The 23867-nt window shown below is 42.3% G+C and overlaps 1 protein-coding gene across 1 annotated transcript in view; it reads right to left on the bottom strand.

Moving 5' to 3' along the window:
- The window catches only part of kctd7 (potassium channel tetramerization domain containing 7), a 73625-nt gene that overhangs the window by 11259 nt on the left and 38499 nt on the right, over positions 1-23867 (bottom strand). The window contains 6 exon segments of the mRNA XM_034178053.1: positions 2651-2732; positions 2848-2940; positions 3087-3293; positions 6444-6720; positions 7024-7169; positions 15190-15486. Coding sequence (XP_034033944.1) covers positions 2651-2732; positions 2848-2940; positions 3087-3293; positions 6444-6720; positions 7024-7169; positions 15190-15486 — 1102 coding nt within the window.

Raw genomic sequence — 23867 nt, 5'->3', positions numbered from 1 at the left:
CTAATCAGCATCTTGATATGGCACACCTGTGAGGTGGGATGGATTATCTCAGCAAAGGAGAAGTGCTCACTATCACAGATTTAGACTGGTTTGTGAACAATATTTGAGGGAAATGGTGATATTGTGTATGTGGAAAAAGTTTTAGATCTTTGAGTTCATCTCATACAAAATGGGAGCAAAACCAAAAGTGTTGCGTTTATATTTTTGTTGAGTATATAAAAAAGGTAAATACTACACACAGACATATGCTCTTTAGGGTTTTAGTGGGGGAAAATTAAGATAAAGCGAGACTAACATGAGGAACAACTGCCATGAAGAAGGACTGATGTCAAGGGAATATACTATATTCATGCCAAATTTGGAGGCAAAAAAGCACAAATTGCAACCAACAAAGCTTTTTTGGTGATTTCAGTGTTTGACCTTCCTGTGACCTTGACCTTCATACTTTTGTATGCTGAAAGGTATCTGTGGGACTGCTACATGTGATTTAACAAGAGTCGGCAAAGATGATTTACACGCTTTGTCACACCCTCAAAAACCTAAATTTTGCAGGTTGTAATCAGAACCTAAAACTTCTGATACATTCTGGATCATCTCATCAAGCTTTAATTTGGTGTATTAAACATCATGGTTTACTGTAATCTGAAATTTGACCTAATTTATATCACATTTGACCTTCCAAGTAATGGCTTAAGGGCAAGGTCAATCACTATCTTCATACCACATTTGGAGGCAACATTTCAAAAATTGCAACCAGGAAAGTTGTTTTGTTGAATTTAGTGTTTGACCTTCCTGTGACCTTGACCTTTGGCCTTGAGCTTGGTCCTTTTGTGTGCTGAAAGGTATCGACATTTTTATTGATTTATTTATTTATTCAATGTTTTACCAGGTAAGTCAATTGAGAACACTTTCTCATTTACAATGAAGACCTGTATCGCCTTTGGACTGCTGTATGTGAACTTACAAGAGTTTGCAATGATGATTTACAAGCTTTGTCAAACCCTTAAAAATCTAAATTTTGCATGTTTTTACATGATGACATCATCAAATGATGTCATAACTTAAAGGCTTTGCTATATTCTGGATCCTCTCATTGAGCCCTTTAATTTGGTGTATTACACAACATGTTTTAATGTAATTTGTGACAGACTGGTGTCCTGATGTAGGTGTACCCCGCCTCGCGCTCTATGACTGCTGGGATTGGCTCCAGCCCACCACGACCCTTAATTGGACTAAGTGGTTGAAGATGTGTGTCTGTGTGTGTGTGTTTTACTGTAATTTCAATCTTGACCTTATTTAGAAGACCTTTGACCTCAGGCCAAACCCTGAAGGTCAAGGTCAATCGCTTATTGTCGAAGAAAGCAGTCCTCGTAGTATCTCTAATGTGGAGGCCAAAGGACAACATAGGATCAAAAGTTACCCCAAGGTTCCTCAGTTTGTCAGTGTGATGTATGACACACAAGCCTAGACCAAGCGTTAACTGGTCAAATTGATGCTGATGTCTCACTGGACCATGAACCATCATTTCAGTCTTATCAGAGATTAAAAGGAGCAAGATGTTGGACATGGAGCACTCAAAAACACTGATGCAAGGCAGTCCTCTAAGGATTTAATGTGGATGATTACCAGCAGTTATCAGCATGTTATCGGCAGCAAGATGGGCTTAGGCAGTCTCCCTTGGCAAACAGGGATAGTGGACACTGTGGGAGAGTGTCAAAAGGAGAAGGTTGAGCTAGATAGATGTGTGGGGCATGGAAACAAGGACTTTGAGCTTTGTCATCAGAGCCACATATGACATCTTTCCAACACCAACTCATCTCCACCAGTGGGTTGGCACTCAACCCTCTGGCACATACTCACAGGGTGCAAGACTAGTCTCACCCAAGGGCGGTACACTTGACGCCGCAACAGGTTTTAAAGAGCCTTGCATCTACACTGGAGAGAAAACAAACCAGAATCAACATCCTACCACCACCATTATCTAACACCTCATGGACAGCCGCCTTTGTCCGTGAAGGGGCTACAGCTACAAACTCCACACCATCAGAGAGAAGACAACTGTGCTTAGCACATGACTGGAAACTGCTAGTGGATATTGGCAAGCAACTCGTTTTTCCTCCACCGATTGCCACCACCACGTTGAGACTTGATCTGGTGCCCTGGCCCCCTTCTCTAAAGAAGGTTTATTTAGCTCACTGTACCCTGGGAGGATTCTATGGATGAGGCATATGAGCAAAAGCATCTGCGATATGCTGAGTTAGCTGCTGAAGCACAACATCTTGGCTGGAACACAGAAATCCATCCAGTGGAGGTTGTATGCAGAGGGTTTGTGGGAACATCTACCACCAAACTGCTGAGGGTCTTGGGAATCAGGGGCCAAAGCCATCAAACTGCATCAGAGGCAGCTGAGAGAAGCAGCCAGAGGTTCTATGCCAGGGTGGCCAAGTTCGGTCCTCGAGAGCCACATTCCTGACACTCTTAGTTGTCTCCCTGCTCCAACACACCTGAATCCAATGAAAGGCTCATTAAAAGTCTGCTAACAAGTCTTTCATGATGTGCGGAGGACCCTTGAAAAGGTGAACCCCAGGAAGGCTGCCGGCCCTGACAATATACCTGGGCGTGTGCTTAGAGACTGTGCTGATTCACTCACAGATGTTCTCACAGATATCTTCAACATCTCTCTGAGCCAAGCCATCATACCAGAATGCTTCAAAGTCACCACCATCATACTGCTACCCAAGAAATCTCCAGCAACAACCCTGAATGACTACAGGCCCATAGCACTCACTCCCATTGTTATGAAGTGCTTTGAAAGGCTGGTCAAGGCTCACATAACATCCAGCCTACCCGCCACTTTTGACCCATTTCCAGTTTGCGTACCGTCCCAAGCGCTCCACTGATGATGCCATAGCAGCAGCATTTCACCTCAGCCTGGCTCATCTGGAGAACAAAGACAGCTGCGTGCGGATGCTGTTCATTGACTTCAGCTCTGTCTTCAACACAGTCATCCCACAACACCTGGTGAACAAGCTGAGTGCTATAGGCATCAGCATCCCACTCTGCAACTGGCTACGGGACTTTCTCACCAACAGATCACAGACAGTAAGAGTTGGCAAAAACTCCTCACAGACCACCATCATGAACACAGGGGTCCCCCAGGGATGTGTGTTGAGCCCTCTGCTGTTCACCCTGATGACCCATGACTGTTGTGCCAGACACAACTCAAACCACATCATCAAGTTTGCAGATGACACAACAGTAGTGGTCCTCATCAGCAACGATGACGACTCAGCCTACAAAGAGGAGGTACACCATCTCATCAACTGGTGTGACAACAACCTGCAACTCAATGTCAACAAAACAAAGGAAACAACTAATGGCAGTCCTGTGGAATCAGTGAAAAGCACCAAGTTCCTGGGGGTGCACATCACTGATGACCTGACATGGACAACCAACACCACCTCCCTTGTCAAGAAAGCACAGCAACGCCTCCACTTCCTCCGCAGGATGAGGAGAGCCAGTCTCCCCCCTTCTGCACTCACCACCTTCTACAGGGGTGCCATTGAGAGCATCCTTACCAGCAGTCTCTCAGTCTGGTATGGCAGCTGCCATGTTGCTGACCAGAAAGCGATACAGAGAGTGGTGAGAACGTCAGAGAAGATCACAAGGTCAGCCCAACCATCCATACAGGACCTGTACCATCCCGCTGCCACAGAAGAGCCATCAACATCATCAAAGACCCTACCCACCCCTCAAACAACTGTTTACCCTCCTACCATCTGGCAAGCGCTACAGCAGTATGCGCTGCAGGACCACCAGACTCAGCAAGAGCTTTTTCCCACAGGCCATCAGACTGCTAAACTCACGCCCGAAAGCAAGAGCATAACCTCCTAACACACACACTACAGACTATACTACTTTTGCACATTCTTTTGCACAAAAAACAAAAAGTTTACAAACTTATTCACCTCCATGCTGCTACTCTGCACTTTTGTCACATTACACCTATACTGTTGTACTCCATACTATTGCACTCCAGTAGCATATCTCAACTGACGACATTCTGAAACACTGACAGCCTTGGAAATGTATGCTCACTGTTGTCTATATGTTGTGTTGATTGTTCTGTTACTGATATTATTTGCATTTTATGTCCTAGTGATGTCTCATGTCCAGTTTATATTTAGTTGTACCGTAGTGTTCAGAATAATAGTAGTGCTATGTGACTAAAAAGATTAATCCAGATTTTGAGTATATTTCTTATTGTTACATGGGAAACAAGGTACCAGAAGATTCATATCACAAATCCAACAAGACCAAGCATTCATGATATGCACACTGTGGACTGATGAGAGTAAAATTTTTCTTTCTGGGTCCAAGGGCCACAGACAGTGTGTGAGACGACCCCAAACTCTGAATTCAAGCCACAGTTCACAGTGACGAGAGTGAAGCATGGTGGTGCAAGCATCATGATATGGGCATGTTTCTCCTACTATGGTGTTGGGCCTATATATCACATACCAGGTATCATGGATCAGTTTGGATATGTCAAAATACTTGAAGAGGTCATGTTGCCTTATGCTGAAGAGGACATGCCCTTGAAATGGGTGTGTTAACAAGACAATGACCCCAAGCACACTAGTAAACAAGCAAAATCTTGGTTCCAAACCAACAAAATTAATGCCTCGCAGATGTGAAGAAATCATGAAAAACTGTAGTTATACAACTCAATACTACGTAGTTTAGTGATTCACAGGATTGCTAACAAAGCAGTTTGAACATAATAGTTTTGAGTTTGTAGCGTCAACAGCAGATGCTACTATTATTGTGAACACCCCCTTTTCTACATTTTTGTTTTTTTTTTTTACTAGTAGCCCAATTTCATAGCCTTGAGAGTGTGCATATCATGAATGCTTGGTCTTGTTGGATTTGTGAGAATCTACTGGTACCTTGTTTTCCATGTAACAATAAGAAATATACTCAAAACCTGGATTAATCTTTTTAGTCACATAGCACTACTATTATTCTGAACATTACTGTATGTCTAATTTAGCCTCTGTTACTGCACATTTGGAGTTTGGGAAAATGCAATTTCAGTCTTTTGTGTAATGTACTGTTGCATGGCTTGATTGACCATACAGTTCACTTTGACTTTGACTAAATTCAGCAGAAGTTTTAGCTGAGCAGCAGACAGACAACACTACACAGTGGACAAAAATGACAGTGTCTAAAAAAAAAAAAAAAAAAAGAAAGAACGAAGGAGCAACAGGTGCATTTACAGCTTTTGTTGCCAAAATATCAAATGTTAACTCTTGAAGAAAGATGATCAATTGGAACATAGACTGCACAGCCACAGGCGCTAACCACAAACACTGAACACTACATGAGTTGCATGGAGTTCTGTCAACTCTGTTCTTGCTTGTGGACATTTTCTTAAGTCAATAAGACAGAAATTAACACTAGATTAAGTCAATATTCCATAAGAATCTTTCACTTGATGGCACAAGCACCACATTTGGCACAAATGAAGTATAGGACCTATTTTGTAAGAAAAGCACAATGCCCAAACTGAAAATTCAAGATGGCCACCAGTTTTCAAGATGGTGTCTCATAAAATAGGAAAAAAAACGTTTTCAGCATAAAATGTGTATAAATAGAAACATGCTGTTGATCCAAACAATAAAAAGCATGTATTCTGACTGGAAAAATTATTGCAGATATTGCAGGGCAACATCTATGATCATTTATTGAGATGCTGTGGATGAGCTCTATTACTTCATGTGAATAATAGTGATGTCAAAGCACAACCAGGGCACACTGGAAGCCTCACTGCTGTGAGACTCCGCATGGGGTTCAGTGTTGGCTTGTTGTGTACTAGTTGTAGCTGTAATTTGCTAACAGTAAGTTGTAGTACTAAACTGCAGTTTGTAGTAAACTTTAGTGTGTCCCAAATTCTATCTAATAAGCCCCTGGATATATCTCAACTCTCAACTGGTCTCTTTGGAACAAACTCACCGTGAGGTCTTTAATGAATTTCAATTGGGAAAAGTTTGTGGGCCACAAGATTAACTGGGAGTTTTCTGGAATGGCCACTGACCAAGCACATAAGCAGGACAATGCAGCACTGAAAGGTGATGGTGGTGCCATTGGGCTTACTGAGGATCCAGCTGCACTGAGAAGGTGGATGGTGTCTGAACCAGAGGTTGGCCAGCTAAAATAACACTACGAGTTGGCATCTCAGGCCAAAGTGGCAAATGAAGATATCAAGCACCGTGAGCAAACCAGCTTATCTCAGAAATCCTTCTCTGACAAGGTCCAGGAGTTGTTTGGTGGGATGAAGGATCTGGGTAATCCTTTTCAGGAAGAATCAAAAGACCTGCTCACATTGGGGACACACAAAAACCACTGTGCATTCCAGTCCTGCTGAGCTTGTAAGGACTCACCTTGAGAAAGGTAAAGTTGCCTTCAGAGACTTTTTCAATGGTCTGGGTGATGAGGCTTCCTTCTATAGACTGATCAACAAGAACAAAGCTGACTTCTTTCGCCAAGAGGCAGCTGCAACTTCTGGCGACATGAAGAAGCAGGTACTCAAAGATGATTGGCATCTGGTCTTGCAACTCTTTATATCCTGCCAATCGTGAGAGTGTGACCTGCTTGAGTTTTTCCAACATGAAAAACAGTCTTTCCCTGTGGCACTGAGTGACACTGGGAAACTCCACACTGGTCAGAAATCGCAGCTTTCAAACATTCAGAAAATTCCGGTTACTCCTCCCAACACTTGAGCAGAATGTGATGCTATTACTTTGACAGGTCCACTATGGGTATTCATTGCCGCCAAAGACATCAAAGACCTTTGAAGAATATGCTGTCCTAGATGTGGGTCCAAAGACGCAGATGTACTCATTAAATTTTGAGAGGACAGACACAGTTTTTGATGTCTATTGGGCTTCCAGTCTGAAGGCTGGAAGAAGGTCAAGAGAGGCAAAGGGGATCAATGAAGAGTGATGTTCAAAACCAAGCTACCACAGAACTGGAGAAGTTTCCTGAGAGACAACGACAACAAGACAGAGCTCTTTTGGTTCCTTGCTGATAGGATAGTGACCCTGTGCCCTGACAATGTCGTTGTTGTCATCAAAGGAGATCAGGCTCTTTCCAACAAATGCATCAGTCTTGAAACCATGAAGAAGCTGAATCCAGAATCTTCACTCATGGTCTTCACACAGCCAAGCAACAGATGGATGGATGGATGGGATTTATTGTCATTGTCATTACAAGTGCATCAACAACGAGATTACGTCCACACTCAAACTGCCACAGACAAGATACAGCAATTAATCCACAATTATTACTTGTTTACCGTAATAATGGCACACAACAGAATTAAGACAATACATATACATTTGACATTGTTTATGTGCACTAAACTTGAAACAGTCCGTTTTTCGAATTGAGTGTGTGGTGAGTGTGTGGTAGCCACAGCAACATGTAGTCGCGCCGCCGCCAGCTTGGCGGGGACTGGGACCTACAGCAGCTAAGACTGCACAGCCCCCGGAGGTGGAAAGGAGTGCCATGTGCGGGGGCCGGGATGGGGTGGTGGAAGGGGACAGGAGGGGGGTAGGGACGATGTGGAGCATGCTTTCAGTTTCTGTCCATGTGTGAGTCAGTTTCTGCCCGTGTGTACTGGAGTTTAGAGAAGATGAGGCAGCCAAATGTTGACCAAGGCCGTAGAAATTCTTCTGGAGGAAAACAATGGGATGTTTTGTCCTTCAGAGGCTGATAAGCCTGCCATGTTTATGGCTGAGCAGCGAAAAACACTTCAAGGATTAATGCAGTCTGAGAATGTATCGCCTTGCCCAACTCATTAATCATGACGGACAGGTGAGGGGTCATGGTTCTGGTGGCAGCCGTCTTGGCAATTTTCTGGTAGGTCAGGGCAGCACATAAACCAATAAGTACCAGCCTTCCTACAATGAAACCAAATATAAAATCCTCGACGTCCTCCACAGAAAATGGCGCAAAGCATGCGACCCGCCAATTCTCCCAGGAGTCAAGAACATAGCCCGCAGGGTAGGTTCCATCTGGGCACGCAGGGTCCCCCAGCCCTGATCACCTTGTTGAAAAAACGGTGTCAATAGCGTTCAGAGACCAGCTGATCAATTCCATGGTTAATCCAATATAGTTTGAAGAATTCACAGCCTGGTGAAGTAGGGACTTCAAGGTTGGAGCAAAGACAGGAGAGAGGAGGAGATGCGAGTGCCCTCGCTGGAGTCACAAGCTGTTGCAACAAGATGAAGTCTGTGTTGATTAAAGCATGTGACACAGATGTTCTCGTTGTTGCAGTCAGCATTTTTGCTACCCTCCAAGATGCAGGCATGGAAATGGTGTGGGATGAACTTGACCAGGGTCAGTCCATCAGGTGGTTGCCAATTTATGACATGGTGGTGAATCTTGGTCCAGACAAATGCATTGCCATGTTGTTCTTAAACACCTTCACTGGCTGTGATGTTGTGTGAGCTTTTTGCAGCAAAGGTTAAAAAAAAAAAAAACTACACGGCAGGCGTGGGGGGTTTGCCCTGAAGTGACCCCTGTCTTCAAAAAGTTCAGTCAGTACCCACCAGTCATGGACAATGGCGACCTCAAGGTCCTTGAGAAGTTTGTCATAACTATGTATGACAAGAACAGCACTACAGACAAAGTTGTTGAGGCAAGACTGGACTTGTTAGCAAGAAAGCAAAGGTCTTATGATGCCATTCCACCAACAAGTGGATCTCTCATGTAGCAAATGAAACAGTCTGTGTACCAAGCAGGTTGCATATGGCGCCAGACAACAGTGCGCAAAATGCAAACTGAAAGTCCTGCCAACTGGTTTGGCAGAAAGATGGTGAGGTCTGGCAAATCTTTAGGTCAACCCTTCCACCCAGAGTTGTCAGCAGTTGCCAAAATGTGGCTGCAAGACCGAATGCTGAAGGCAATGCAAATGCTGTCGCTTCAGCCTCAAGTGTACACAGTTGTGTGCATGCAAATGTGAGGACTAAATGATTCACTAATCCACCACGTGAATCAAAAGAAAATCATTTCCTGCTCCATATGCTATATTCTTCAAATTTTTTGCAAAATGTAGACAGGAAGTTGACATCATAATACCTACCAGGAAAAGTGTAATCATATGTCTAAAGCACCAGCCTACCCCAGATTAGTAGTACCACATCATCTTATACTGCTGAAATGCAACACGGTCATATGTTCAAGTTAAAAGCATCGCTAAGAAAGTGTTTCGTCATTTAATTCCTGTCATATCATCTAAGTTGTCAATAATTAGGATTTTGTAAATGCATAATTGGATTTTTCATACTCAGAACATATATTTTGTTGTATAGAACATCAAAATAGCATTATTCCATCAAAATCTAGCTCAAACACTGTTTAAAACCACTTCAAAAGTGGCCATCTTGAAAAATTGTGGCCATTTTGTTTTTCAATGTGGGTAACATACTTTTCTGAAAGAATAGGTCCCGAAGCACATGTGTACCAAATTTGGTGCTTGTACCACCAAGTGAAAGATTGTTTCAGCAATCTGCTACACTACATCAGATATAAGCAAACTCTTTGAGCCTGCTATCAATAGAGAAGTCCTCAGTCATCTTGCCAGAAACAATCTCCTCAGTGATGTGCAGTATGGTTTTCATTCTGCAAGGTTTATGGCCGACATTTTAACTGTCATCACACACAGGATTAGTGAATCTCTCGACTATGGGCAAACAACCAGACTTAACATCTCTAAAGCTTTTGATAAAGTTTGCCACAGAGGACTCCTGCACAAACTAGCTAGTTATGGCATCTCAGGGAATGTCCTTGCTACTATCAAGTCTTTCCTTGCAGGTACATCTTTGAAGGTTGTGGTGAATGGTCAGACCTCTGTGTTTGACAGAATAATGGAGGTGTACCACAGGGATTTCTTCTTGGACCTACCTTGTTCCTGATGTTCATAAATGACCTTCCTGATCACATCATTAGATCATTTGTCAAGATCGAGCTGATGATACAACATTTTATGGCCAAACTTCCAGAAGCCAAAATGATCAGTCTTTGGCTAGTGATCTCTCTTATGATTTAGAAGAAATAGCCCAACGGGGAAATAAGTGGATCATGACCTTCAACACCTCTAAAACCAAGTTAGTCTCTTTTCACCATTGCTCAGATCCATCCTTCCCCTATGTTCATATGAACAGTTCAACTCTCCCTGAAGCTTCCTGCTTTGAAGGACTGGTAGGCCTTAAATTTACCCTGGATCTTAAGTGGAACTTGTACATCCTGTCTGTTGCTAATACTGTGGTTAAAAAGGTAGGGTTCTTCTATTGTTAGAGAAGGTATCTGACACCTGCTGCTATTTTATATACAGTAAATTTTGCAGAGTAAAATACTCCACCGGGATAACATTTGGTCCAAGTCTAAATAGAGTAAAATACACTCTGTTAGTGAAATCAGCTCTACTGTTTTGTCAAATCAAGTTTTTCTACTCCAATTTTACACTGTGATAAACAGGGTTCTAGCCATGGTGGGTGGTGCTGGGCAGCCCCGCTCTGCACTGCAAAGTTCCACCTGGCTCTTGGGTTCAAATTGGCTATGCCACCCAGCACAGAATTTATGAAAAAAGAACTGAAATGTTGCTGAACATGTACCAATTCCATCGTATTTCAAGCTTATAGAGTCATAGTTTTGCAATTTTAAACCAATAATTAAAGTAGTGCGAAAAATATTTCTCATTTTCTTCGTACCAAATCACAAAGAGCAGAGATCAACAAGTCAGTGCGTTCTGTGGCCACAGAGCTGTGACTGGCAGCAGCTGAAAACAGCGTCTCTGCTCCACTCTGAACATTAAATAATCCAGAGGTCCTTCTGTATCTGATGATACATTTAGAAATTTACAGTTTATCTTACAGTTGGAAGGCTTTCTGTTTCCAAAAAGCTCCGCATTTCAAAAACAGCAGATGCCTGAGTGCTCAGAGAGAGAGAGAGAGAGAGAGAGAGAGAGAGAGAGAGAGAGAGAGAGAGAGAGAGAGAGGCACAGCATCAGTGAAGGAGGTGAAAAACTGAAGTTTTTCATTTAAAAGAACAGGTTTGATGAATCAGTCAATTTTCAATTTATTTTCATTTATATAGCGCCAATTCACAACAAAGTTGCCTCAAGGTGCTTCACAGAAGTAAGGTCAAACCTTACTAACCCACAGAGCAAGAACACAGGTGACAGCAGTAAGAAGAAACTTCCTCTGATGATTAGAGGAAGAAACCTCAAGCAGACCAGACTCAAAGGGGTGACCCTCTGCTTGGGCCATGATACAGACATAAATTACAGAACAATTCACAAACAGAATATACAGGAAAAGCTGTTGATGCACAGGACAGGAGGGTCGCCAGCACAAATACCACACCCATCTCTGGATGGAGCTGCACCTTAAACAGAGAGAAAAAACAGAATGAGGAGACAGAAAGACAACGAATACAGTATAATTTGTCAGCATTAAACAACAAGAAAAACAGGAAATACTAAGATGTTCACCGGCCGCCCTAAGCTTCACTAAAAGACCCAGAATTTAGATAAAGCTGAGGCTGCGACCCGCTCTGTTTACTAATAAAATGAATTTAAAAGGGTAAAAAGCATAGAAACATACTATGCCAGTATGCTGCCATACAAAAGGAAAAATAAGTGCGTCTTATGAGTCTTAAGTCTGGACTTGAAAGTCTCCACAGAGTCTGACTGTTTTACTGATGCAGGGAGATCATTCCACAGAACAGGGGCACGATAAGAGAAAGCACAGACTTCTTATTCACCTTAGGGACACAAAGTAGTCCTGCACCCTGAGAACGCAAAGCCCGGGCAGGTATGTAAGGTTTAATTAGGTCAGCTTGGTAGGGAGGTGCCAGTCCATGAATAATTTTATAGACGAGTACCAGAACCCCACAATCAGATCTCACTGGGACAGGAAGCCAGTGAAGAGATGCCAAAATGGGTGTAATGTGGTCAAACTTTCTGCTTCCTGTCAAAAGTCTGGCAGCAGCATTTTGATCCAATTGGAGACCCCTAATGCTGGACTGTGGTAAACCAGAAAATAGAACATTGCAGTAGTCCAATCTAGAAGAGATAAATGCAGGGATCAGGGTCTCATCATCAGCCATAGACAGGATGGGACGAATCTTCACTATATTTCACAGGTGGAAGAAAGCAGTCCTCATAATATTTCTAATGTGGAGGTCAGAGGACAAAGTAGGATCAAAAATTACCCCAAGGTTCCTCACTTTGTCAGTGTGATGTATGACACATGAGCCGAGGCTAAGTGTTAACTGGTCAAATTGATGCCGGTGTCTCACTGGACCAAGAACCATCATTTCAGTCTTATCAGAGTTTAAAAGTAGGAAGTTGCTAGACATCACATAATTTACCTGGCACTAAAATGGTCCTAGCTAGAACCCTGGTGATAAAGTATATTTAACTTTATATAACAGCTGAGTGGATCCTTGTCATTTGATTGGTGCTTTGTATGTCACATGACATGGATTAATTGGTCCCATTTGTGTTGCATTGCATTTTGTGTGCAGTTTGGTTCCATTTAGATGGCAAATTTGGTTCCATATGTTTGGTACCATGGCACTCTGCACACATGCACGTGCTCTCGCGCACACATGCATGCACACGTGCGTGTGCATGTGCGCGCGCATGTACATACATGTGCGCGCACGTGCTCGTCTATAAACGTGTCTTTAACGGGTGCAGACGACGCGAGAGGGGCTCCGGTGTGTGAGAATTTTGAAATGTTCAAAAAATCTTTCACACATAAATGTCGTGCTATGTGGCGTGATCTAATCGCCAACACGATGTGCAGCTCCTTAAGTGGAGTAAAGACGTGAACAGAGCGAGTGGTGACATCAGTGGATCGCATCAGAGCGCAGCTCGTCTGAACGATTATAACAAGAACCTAAATCAGTTATAAATATAAATATATATATAATAATAATTATACACATATATATAATTATAAATATACATGTAAACATGACAAATAATTACCTTCTTAGACGGCTCAAAATGCTTTCTGCAGCTTGTCAGGTGCGCGCGAACAGCTGAAGCTGTAGCGGCCCTCTGTGATTCAGGAAGTGATTACAGCCATTTTCAAGGGCCAATTTGCAGAGAATCTTCTTCACAGACTAAAGTTAATTATGGAGTTCCACAAGGTTCTGTGCTAGGACCAATTTTATTCACTTTATACATGCTTCCCTTAGGCAGTATTATTAGACGATATTGCTTAAATTTTCATTGTTACGCAGATGATACCCAGCTTTATCTATCCATGAAGCCAGAGGACACACACCAATTAGCTAAACTGCAGGATTGTCTTACAGACAAAGACATGGATGACCTCTAATTTCCTACTTTTAAACTCAGATAAAACTGAAGTTATTGTACTTGGCCCCACAAATCTTAGAAACATGGTGTCTAACCAGATCCTTACTCTGGATGGTATTACCCTGACCTCTAGTAATACTGTGAGAAATCTTGGAGTCATTTTTGATCAGGATATGTCATTCAAAGCGCATATTAAACAAATATGTAGGACTGCTTTTTTGCATTTACGCAATATCTCTAAAATCAGAAAGGTCTTGTCTCAGAGTGATGCTGAAAAACTAATTCATGCAATTATTTCCTCTAGGCTGGACTATTGTAATTCATTATTATCAGGTTGTCCTAAAAGTTCCCTAAAAAGCCTTCAGTTAATTCAAAATGCTGCAGCTAGAGTACTGACGGGGACTAGAAGGAGAGAGTATATCTCACCCATATTGGCCTCTCTTCATTGGCTTCCTGTTAATTCTAGAATAGAATTTAAAATTCTTCTTCTTACTTATAAGGTTTTGAATAATCAGGTCCCATCTTATCTTAGGGACCTCGTAGTACCATATCACCCCAATAGAGCGCTTCGCTCTCAGACTGCAGGCTTACTTGTAGTTCCTAGGGTTTGTAAGAGTAGAATGGGAGGCAGAGCCTTCAGCTTTCAGGCTCCTCTCCTGTGGAACCAGCTCCCAATTCAGATCAGGGAGACAGACACCCTCTCTACTTTTAAGATTAGGCTTAAAACTTTCCTTTTTGCTAAAGCTTATAGTTAGGGCTGGATCAGGTGACCCTGAACCATCCCTTAGTTATGCTGCTATAGACGTAGACTGCTGGGGGGTTCCCATGATGCACTGTTTCTTTCTCTTTTTGCTCTGTATGCACCACTCTGCATTTAATCATTAGTGATCGATCTCTGCTCCCCTCCACAGCATGTCTTTTTCCTGGTTCTCTCCCTCAGCCCCAACCAGTCCCAGCAGAAGACTGCCCCTCCCTGAGCCTGGTTCTGCTGGAGGTTTCTTCCTGTTAAAAGGGAGTTTTTCCTTCCCACTGTAGCCAAGTGCTTGCTCACAGGGGGTCGTTTTGACCGTTGGGGTTTTACATAATTATTGTATGGCCTTGCCTTACAATATAAAGCGCCTTGGGGCAACTGTTTGTTGTGATTTGGCGCTATATAAAAAATTGATTGAATTGAATTGATTGAAAATGATTAATCCAACACAAAATAATTATTTCATATACACAGCGTCCAGCACAGAAAACGTGGCAGTCGGAAGAACAAAGAACGGCATCCAGCTGTGAACACAGTGGGTGGGATCATCACCACGACAGGCGTGCTAGTGTGTGAATCAAAGACATGCTCGCATCAGGGGGCCTTAATTCTGTCACCAACTGCAATTGGAGATTCCTTCAAAGTGGGGAACTACATGCAGGTTGGGATTTTGTTATACTTAGGACAGCAAAGTGTCTTCCAGCAGAACACTTCAAAGTGCACCAGGGAATTATTTCCCTTCACATTTAAAGGACAACAAACTACACTCTGAACTATGCTTATTGTGACATTATTTTGGTTAACAGTGGAAAGAATGTGGCAGCACGGTGGGAATTAGTGGTTAGCACTGTTGCTTCACAGAAAGAGGTCATGGTATCGATTCCCACCTGTGGCCTTTCTGTGTGAAGTTTGCATGTTCTCCCCATGTTTGTGTGGGCTTTGTCCCACATCCAAAGACATGCAGGTTAGGTGGACTGGAAACTTTAAATTGTCCATAGGTGTGAATGTGTTTGTTTGTCTGTATGTGACCCTGTGACAGACTAGTGTCCTGTCCAGGGGAAACCTGCCTCTCACCCTGTGACTGCTGGGATAGGCTCCAGCCCCCATGACCCAATATTGGATAAGCGTTTGAAGGTGAGTGTGAGTGGAAAGACTGTCCAGCATATCCAAAATAGGTCCCATCACGGTCAATGAAGAAACGACCTTCAGCATCACGTGGAATGTAATGACGTCCACTAAACATGGCAGCCAGCATGCTGTCTTCATACCTCTGCAGTGTAGACAGGCGTGTAGTGAAGTACGTGCCACCCACATTCAGAGAAATTACTTCTGGAAACTTGACATGAAAAAGAAAATACAGTATATGAGAACTTGACCTTGAGATTTGTTAAACATGTACAATACATGGGTATAACAAGGGAGTGTTTCCCCTAGAACTGTTTTTTTTTGGTGCGGGTTATGGTTCGGCTCACAATGTGGTCCGCAAAATACAAACATATCTGTAGGTAAAATGCAGCTCACGAGAGGGCGCTCAAGGCTTGTGTGACTGTTCCTGCTACTTCTGACTACCATAGAAAAATAAAAATTTCAACATTACTGATAACTTAACAAGACAACGGAGAAGGCCCGAAAAAATGCCACCAAAAAGAAAATCACACTCTGCAGATTACAAGTTATGAAATATGTTACAAAATATTTACAAGTTACGAAATATGTATCTGAAAACGGTAGCCGTCACAATATTATCATCTGAACTTTTCATGTTAACATACCTGTATGTCCATGTGACTTATTTATGGTTTATTTTTCTTTATAATGGATAAAATGGCTGGTGCGACTTATACTCCGGTGCGACTTATAGTCCGGAAAATACGGTAGTTAATTAATTAATACTATTTAATTATCCATTAATTAGTTCATTGCACAGTATCTACAACAGTTTAAAAAGTCCAGTAGAGCTAAGTGCCACTCTTAGCAGGTTGGAGTTCATCTTTTGTAGGTTTGAAGTCAGTCACCCTGCAATCTGAGTCGAGTACTCCTGGCAAAAATTATGGAATCACCAGCCTCAGAGGTTCCTTCAGTTGTTTAATTTTGTAGAAAAAAAGCAGATCACAGACATGACACAAAACTAAAGTCATTTCAAATGGCAACTTTCTGGCTTTAAGAAACACTATAAGAAATCAGGAAAAAAACTGCGGCAATCAGTAACGGTTACTTTTTTTAGACCAAGCAGAAGGAAAAAAAAAATATGGAATCACTCAATTCTGAGGAAAAAATTATGGAATCATAAAAACAAACGAACGCTCCAACACATCACTAGTATTTTGTTGCACCACCGCTGGCTTTTATAAGAGCTTGCAGTCTCTGAGGCATGGACTTAATGAGTGACAAACAGTACTCTTCATCAATCTGGCTCCAACTTTCTCTGATTGCTGTTGCCAGATCAGCTTTGCAGGTTGGAGCCTTGTCATGGACCATTTTCTTCAACTTCCACCAAAGATTTTCAATTGGATTAAGATCCGGACTATTTGCAGGCCAAGACATTGACCCTATGTGTCTTTTTGCAAGGAATGTTTTCACAGTTTTTGCTCTATGGCAAGATGCATTATCATCTTGAAAAATGATTTCATCATCCCCAAACATCCTTTCAATTGATGGGATAAGAAAAGTGTCGAAAATATCAACGGAAACTTGTGCATTTATTGATGATGTAATGACAGCCATCTTCAGCTTTCAGGCTCCTCTCCTGTGGAACCAGCTCCCAATTCAGATCAGGGAGACAGACACCCTCTCTACTTTTAAGATTAGGCTTAAAACTTTCCTTTTTGCTAAAGCTTATAGTTAGGGCTGGATCAGGTGACCCTGAACCATCCCTTAGTTATGCTGCTATAGACGTAGACTGCTGGGGGGTTCCCATGATGCACTGTTTCTTTCTCTTTTTGCTCTGTATGCACCACTCTGCATTTAATCATTAGTGATCGATCTCTGCTCCCCTCCACAGCATGTCTTTTTCCTGGTTCTCTCCCTCAGCCCCAACCAGTCCCAGCAGAAGACTGCCCCTCCCTGAGCCTGGTTCTGCTGGAGGTTTCTTCCTGTTAAAAGGGAGTTTTTCCTTCCCACTGTAGCCAAGTGCTTGCTCACAGGGGGTCGTTTTGACCGTTGGGGTTTTACATAATTATTGTATGGCCTTGCCTTACAATATAAAGCGCCTTGGGGCAACTGTTTGTTGTGATTTGGCGCTATATAAAAAAAATTGATTGATTGATTGATTGATCTCCCCAGTGCCTTTACCTGACATGCAGCCCCATATCATCAATGACTGTGGAAATTTACATGTTCTCTTCAGGCAGTCATCTTTATAAATCTCATTGCACGACACCAAACAAAAGTTCCAGCATCATCACCTTGCCCAATGCAGATTCGAGATTCATCACTGAATATGACTTTCATCCAGTCATCCACAGTCCACGATTGCTTTTCCTTAGCCCATTGTAACCTTGTTTTTTTCTTTAGGTGTTAATGATGGCTTTCGTTTAGCTTTTCTGTATGTAAATCCCATTTCCTTATAGTTCGGTCACAGACGCTGACTCCAGTTTCCTCCCATTCCTTCCTCTTTTGTTTTGTTGTGCATTTTCAATTTTTGAGACATATTGCTTTAAGTTTTCTGTCTTGACGCTTTGATGTCTTCCTTGGTCTACCAGTATGTTTGCCTTTAACAACCTTCCCATGTTTGTATTTGGTCCAGAGTTTAGACACAGCTGACTGTGAACAACCAACATCTTTTGCAACATTGCGTGATGATTTACCCTCTTTTAAAAGTTTGATAATCCTCTCCTTTGTTTCAATTGACATCTCTCGTGTTGGAGCCATGATTCATGTCAGTCCACTTGGTGCAACAGCTCTCCAAGGTGTGATCACTCCTTTTTAGATGCAGACTAACGAGCAGATCTGATTTGATGCAGGTGTTAGTTTTGGGGATGAAAATTTACAGGGTGATTCCATAATTTATTCCTCAGAATTGAGTGAGTCCATATTTTTTTTCCCTCTGCTTGGTCTAAAAAAGTAACCGTTACTGACTGCCACAATTTTTTTTCTTGATTTCTTTTAGTGTTTCTTAAAGCCAGAAAGTTGCCATTTGAAATGACTTTAGTTTTGTGTCATGTCTGTGATCTGCTTTTTTTCTACAAAATTAAACAACTGAATGAACATCCTCCGAGGCCAGTGATTCCATAATTTTTGCCAGGGGTTGTAGGTAGGACACATTACAAATGTCATATTTGTGTCATTCTTGGCACATTCCTGACATTCTTAACGTGACTTAACGCATCTGAATAGGTTTCTTAATAGTGCATGTTGGTGCGTGATATTCCTCATTCCGTGGAGCATGTTTTTGACTGTAAAAAAATCCTCCACGAATTCAATTCAATTCAATCAATTTTTTTATATAGCGCCAAATCACAACAAACAGTTGCCCCAAGGCGCTTTATATTGTAAGGCAAGGCCATACAATAATTATGTAAAACCCCAACGGTCAAAACGACCCCCTGTGAGCAAGCACTTGGCTACAGTGGGAAGGAAAAACTCCCTTTTAACAGGAAGAAACCTCCAGCAGAACCAGGCTCAGGGAGGGGCAGTCTTCTGCTGGGACTGGTTGGGGCTGAGGGAGAGAACCAGGAAAAAGACATGCTATGGAGGGGAGCAGAGATCGATCACTAATGATTAAATGCAGAGTGGTGCATACAAAGCAAAAAGAGAAAGAAACATTCAGTGCATCATGGGAACCCCCCAGCAGTCTACGTCTATAGCAGCATAACTAAGGGATGGTTCAGGGTCACCTGATCCAGCCCTAACTATAAGCTTTAGCAAAAAGGAAAGTTTTAAGCCTAATCTTAAAAGTAGAGAGGGTGTCTGTCTCCCTGATCTGAATTGGGAGCTGGTTCCACAGGAGAGGAGCCTGAAAGCTGAAGGCTCTGCCTCCCATTCTACTCTTACAAACCCTAGGAACTACAAGTAAGCCTGCAGTCTGAGAGCGAAGCGCTCTATTGGGGTAATATGGTACTACGAGGTCCCTAAGATAAGATGGGACCTGATTATTCAAAACCTTATAAGTAAGAAGAAGAATTTTAAATTCTGTTCTAGAATTAACAGGAAGCCAATGAAGAGAGGCCAATATGGGTGAGATATACTCTCTCCTTCTAGTCCCCGTCAGTACTCTAGCTGCAGCATTTTGAATTAACTGAAGGCTTTTTAGGGAACTTTTAGGACAACCTGATAATAATGAATTACAATAGTCCAGCCTAGAGGAAATAAATGCATGAATTAGTTTTTCAGCATCACTCTGAGACAAGACCTTTCTGATTTTAGAGATATTGCGTAAATGCAAAAAAGCAGTCCTACATATTTGTTTAATATGCGCTTTGAATGACATATCCTGATCAAAAATGACTCCAAGATTTCTCACAGTATTACTAGAGGTCAGGGTAATGCCATCCAGAGTAAGGATCTGGTTAGACACCATGTTTCTAAGATTTGTGGGGCCAAGTACAATAACTTCAGTTTTATCTGAGTTTAAAAGCAGGAAATTAGAGGTCATCCATGTCTTTATGTCTGTAAGACAATCCTGCAGTTTAGCTAATTGGTGTGTGTCCTCTGGCTTCATGGATAGATAAAGCTGGGTATCATCTGCGTAACAATGAAAATTTAAGCAATACCGTCTAATAATACTGCCTAAAGGAAGCATGTATAAAGTGAATAAAATTGGTCCTAGCACAGAACCTTGTGGAACTCCATAATAACTTTAGTCTGTGAAGAAGATCCCCCATTTACATGAACAAATTGTAATCTATTAGACAAATATGATTCAAACCACCGCAGCGCAGTGCCTTTAATACCTATGGCATGCTCTAATCTCTGTAATAAAATTTTATGGTCAACAGTATCAAAAGCAGCACTGAGGTCTAACAGAACAAGCACAGAGATGAGTCCACTGTCCGAGGCCATAAGAAGATCATTTGTAACCTTCACTAATGCTGTTTCTGTACTATGATGAATTCTAAAACCTGACAAACTCTTCAAATAGACCATTCCTCTGCAGATGATCAGTTAGCTGTTTTACAACTACCCTTTCAAGAATTTTTGAGAGAAAAGGAAGGTTGGAGATTGGCCTATAATTAGCTAAGATAGCTGGGTCAAGTGATGGCTTTTTAAGTAATGGTTTAATTACTGCCACCTTAAAAGCCTGTGGTACATAGCCAACTAACAAAGATAGACTGATCATATTTAAGATCGAAGCATTAAATAATGGTAGGGCTTCCTTGAGCAGCCTGGTAGGAATGGGGTCTAATAAACATGTTGATGGTTTGGATGAAGTAACTAATGAAAATAACTCAGACAGAACAATCGGAGAGAAAGAGTCTAACCAAATTCCGGCATCACTGAAAGCAGCCAAAGATAACGATACGTCTTTGGGATGGTTATGAGTAATTTTTTCTCTAATAGTTAAAATTTTGTTAGCAAAGAAAGTCATGAAGTCATTACTAGTTAAAGTTAACAGAATACTCAGCTCAATAGAGCTCTGACTCTTTGTCAGCCTGGCTACAGTGCTGAAAAGAAACCTGGGGTTGTTCTTATTTTCTTTAATTAGTGATGAGTAGAAAGATGTCCTAGCTTTACGGAGGGCTTTTTTATAGAGCAACAGACTCTTTTTCCAGGCTAAGTGAAGATCTTCTAAATTAGTGAGACGCCATTTCCTCTCCAACTTACGGGTTATCTGCTTTAAGCTACGAGTTTGTGAGTTATACCACGGAGTCAGGCACTTCTGATTTAAAGCTCTCTTTTTCAGAGGAGCTACAGCATCCAAAGTTGTCTTCAATGAGGATGTAAAACTACTGACGAGATACTCTATCTCACTTACAGAGTTTAGGTAGCTACTCTGCACTGTGTTGGTATATGGCATTAGAGAACATAAAGGAATCATATCCTTAAACCTAGTTACAGCGCTTTCTGAAAGACTTCTAGTGTAATGAAACTTATTCCCCACTGCTGGGTAGTCCATCAGAGTAAATGTAAATGTTATTAAGAAATGATCAGACAGAAGGGAGTTTTCAGGGAATACTGTTAAGTCTTCAATTTCCATACCATAAGTCAGAACAAGATCTAAGATATGATTAAAGTGGTGGGTGGACTCATTTACTTTTTGAGCAAAGCCAGTATAGTCTAATAATAGATTAAATGCAGTGTTGAGGCTGTCATTCTCAGCATCTGTGTGGATGTTAAAATCGCCCACTATAATTATCTTATCTGAGCTAAGCACTAAGTCAGACAAAAGGTCTGAAAATTCACAGAGAAACTCACAGTAACGACCAGGTGGACGATAGATAACAACAAATAAAACTGGTTTTTGGGACTTCCAATTTGGATGGACAAGACTAAGAGACAAGCTTTCAAATGAATTAAAGCTCTGTCTGGGTTTTTGATTAATTAATAAGCTGGAATGGAAGATTGCTGCTAATCCTCCGCCCCGGCCCGTGCTACGAGCATTCTGACAGTTAGTGTGACTCGGGGGTGTTGACTCATTTAAACTAACATATTCATCCTGCTGTAACCAGGTTTCTGTAAGGCAGAATAAATCAATATGTTGATCAATTATTATATCATTTACCAACAGGGACTTAGAAGAGAGAGACCTAATGTTTAATAGACCACATTTAACTGTTTTAGTCTGTGGTGCAGTTGAAGGTGCTATATTATTTTTTCTTTTTGAATTTTTATGCTTAAATAGATTTTTGCTGGTTATTGGTAGTCTGGGAGCAGGCACCGTCTCTACGGGGATGGGGTAATGAGGGGATGGCAGGGGGAGAGAAGCTGCAGAGAGGTGTGTAAGACTACAACTCTGCTTCCTGGTCCCAACCCTGGATAGTCACGGTTTGGAGGATTTAAGAAAATTGGCCAGATTTCTAGAAATGAGAGCTGCTCCATCCAAAGTAGGATGGATGCCGTCTCTCCTAACAAGACCAGGTTTTCCCCAGAAGCTTTGCCAATTATCTATGAAGCCCACCTCATTTTTGGACACCACTCAGACAGCCAGCAATTCAAGGAGAACATGCTGCTAAACATGTCACTCCCGGTCCGATTGGGGAGGGGCCCAGAGAAAACTACAGAGTCCGACATTGTTTTTGCAAAGTTACACACCGATATAATGTTAATTTTAGTGACCTCCGATTGGCGTAACCGGGTGTCATTACTGCCAACGTGAATTACAATCTTACCAAATTTACGCTTAGCCTTAGCCAGCAGTTTCAAATTTCCTTCAATGTCGCCTGTTCTGGCCCCCGGAAGACAATTGACTATGGTTGCTGGTGTCGCTAACTTCACATTTCTCAAAAGAGAGTCGCCAATAACCAGAATTTGATCCTCGGCGGGTGTGTCGTCGAGTGGGGAAAAACGGTTAGAAATGTGAACGGGTTGGCGGTGTACACGGGGCTTCTGTTTAGGACTACGCTTCCTCCTCACAGTCACCCAGTCGGCCTGCTTTCCCGGCTGCTCGGGATCTGCCAGGGGGTAACTAACGGCGGCTAAGCTACCTTGGTCCGCACCGACTACAGGGGCCTGGCTAGCTGTAGAATTTTCCACAGTGCGGAGCCGAGTCTCCAATTCGGCCAGCCTGGCCTCCAAAGCTATGAATAAGCTACACTTATTACAAGCACCGTTACTGCTAAAGGAGGCCGAGGAATAACTAAACATTTCACACCCAGAGCAGAAAAGTGCGGGAGAGACAGGAGAAGCCGCCATGTTAAATCGGCTAAGAGCTAGTAGCTACGCTAAGCTAGCGGATTCCTAAAAACACGCAAAGTGAATAATGTGTAAATAATTTAGAGGTGATTCAGCAGAAGGAGTGCTTTAGTTAAGGCACGTAAAGATTACACTGGGAAACAAATCGTAATCTAGATAACTAGATCAATCTAACTGCGCAGATTAAACAGCTAACAGATACAGAAAAACACCGCTGTGCTCCGGAACAGGAAGTGATACAATACCGCAGTGAGAGCCAACCACCAGTAGAGGCAAGCAAGATCAATAACGAATGTCATGCACCACCGTCATTTCGCCTCATGTCATGGAAGTGTTGATCTGTCTTGATTAGTGGTGATCCTTAATACAGCATTTCTTCTCTGACGTGCGCACAATTAAACCCTGCTGCACCGCATTCAGTTTCATTGCTGCAGTATGTTGAAGAAGGACAGTGATGTCAAGTTGGCTATAAGTCTTGTTCCAGTGCTCCTCAGCGCGCTCCTGAAGGTGTTCCACCTGCTGCATGTGCCTGATGTTTGGGAAAACGCGTGACACGAGAGCCACACTTCTGGCTCACTCTGTCTCCTCCTCCTCTCCACGCCACTCCATGGCACAGAGCCCAACTAAGCATGCAGTCACAAAGTTCTTCTGCTGCGGCTGTTGAGGAGCAAACTGGAGCGATCTGAATTGTTCAGCAACTGACGGTTGGATGAATATCGGTGTGTGTGTGGAGACAATTCGCGTCATTCACAACGTGACAGAACTTAACGATGCGCTGTTCTGCGCAATAGTGCAGAAACTTATCTTGACCGTGCGTAATGGTTCCTGATAATTCTCCAGCAACACATGCCATTAATCGTAACACGTGGTAACAGGTTGCAACAGTTCCTGAGGACACCTGACGCCTCTGCCTGAAATCATCACATT

This window comes from Thalassophryne amazonica, chromosome 9 (genome assembly GCF_902500255.1).
Source record: "Thalassophryne amazonica chromosome 9, fThaAma1.1, whole genome shotgun sequence".
Classification (NCBI taxonomy): domain Eukaryota; kingdom Metazoa; phylum Chordata; class Actinopteri; order Batrachoidiformes; family Batrachoididae; genus Thalassophryne; species Thalassophryne amazonica.
The sequence above is the reverse complement of the archived record's forward strand: the minus strand, read 5'-3'. Positions and strand labels throughout refer to the sequence as shown.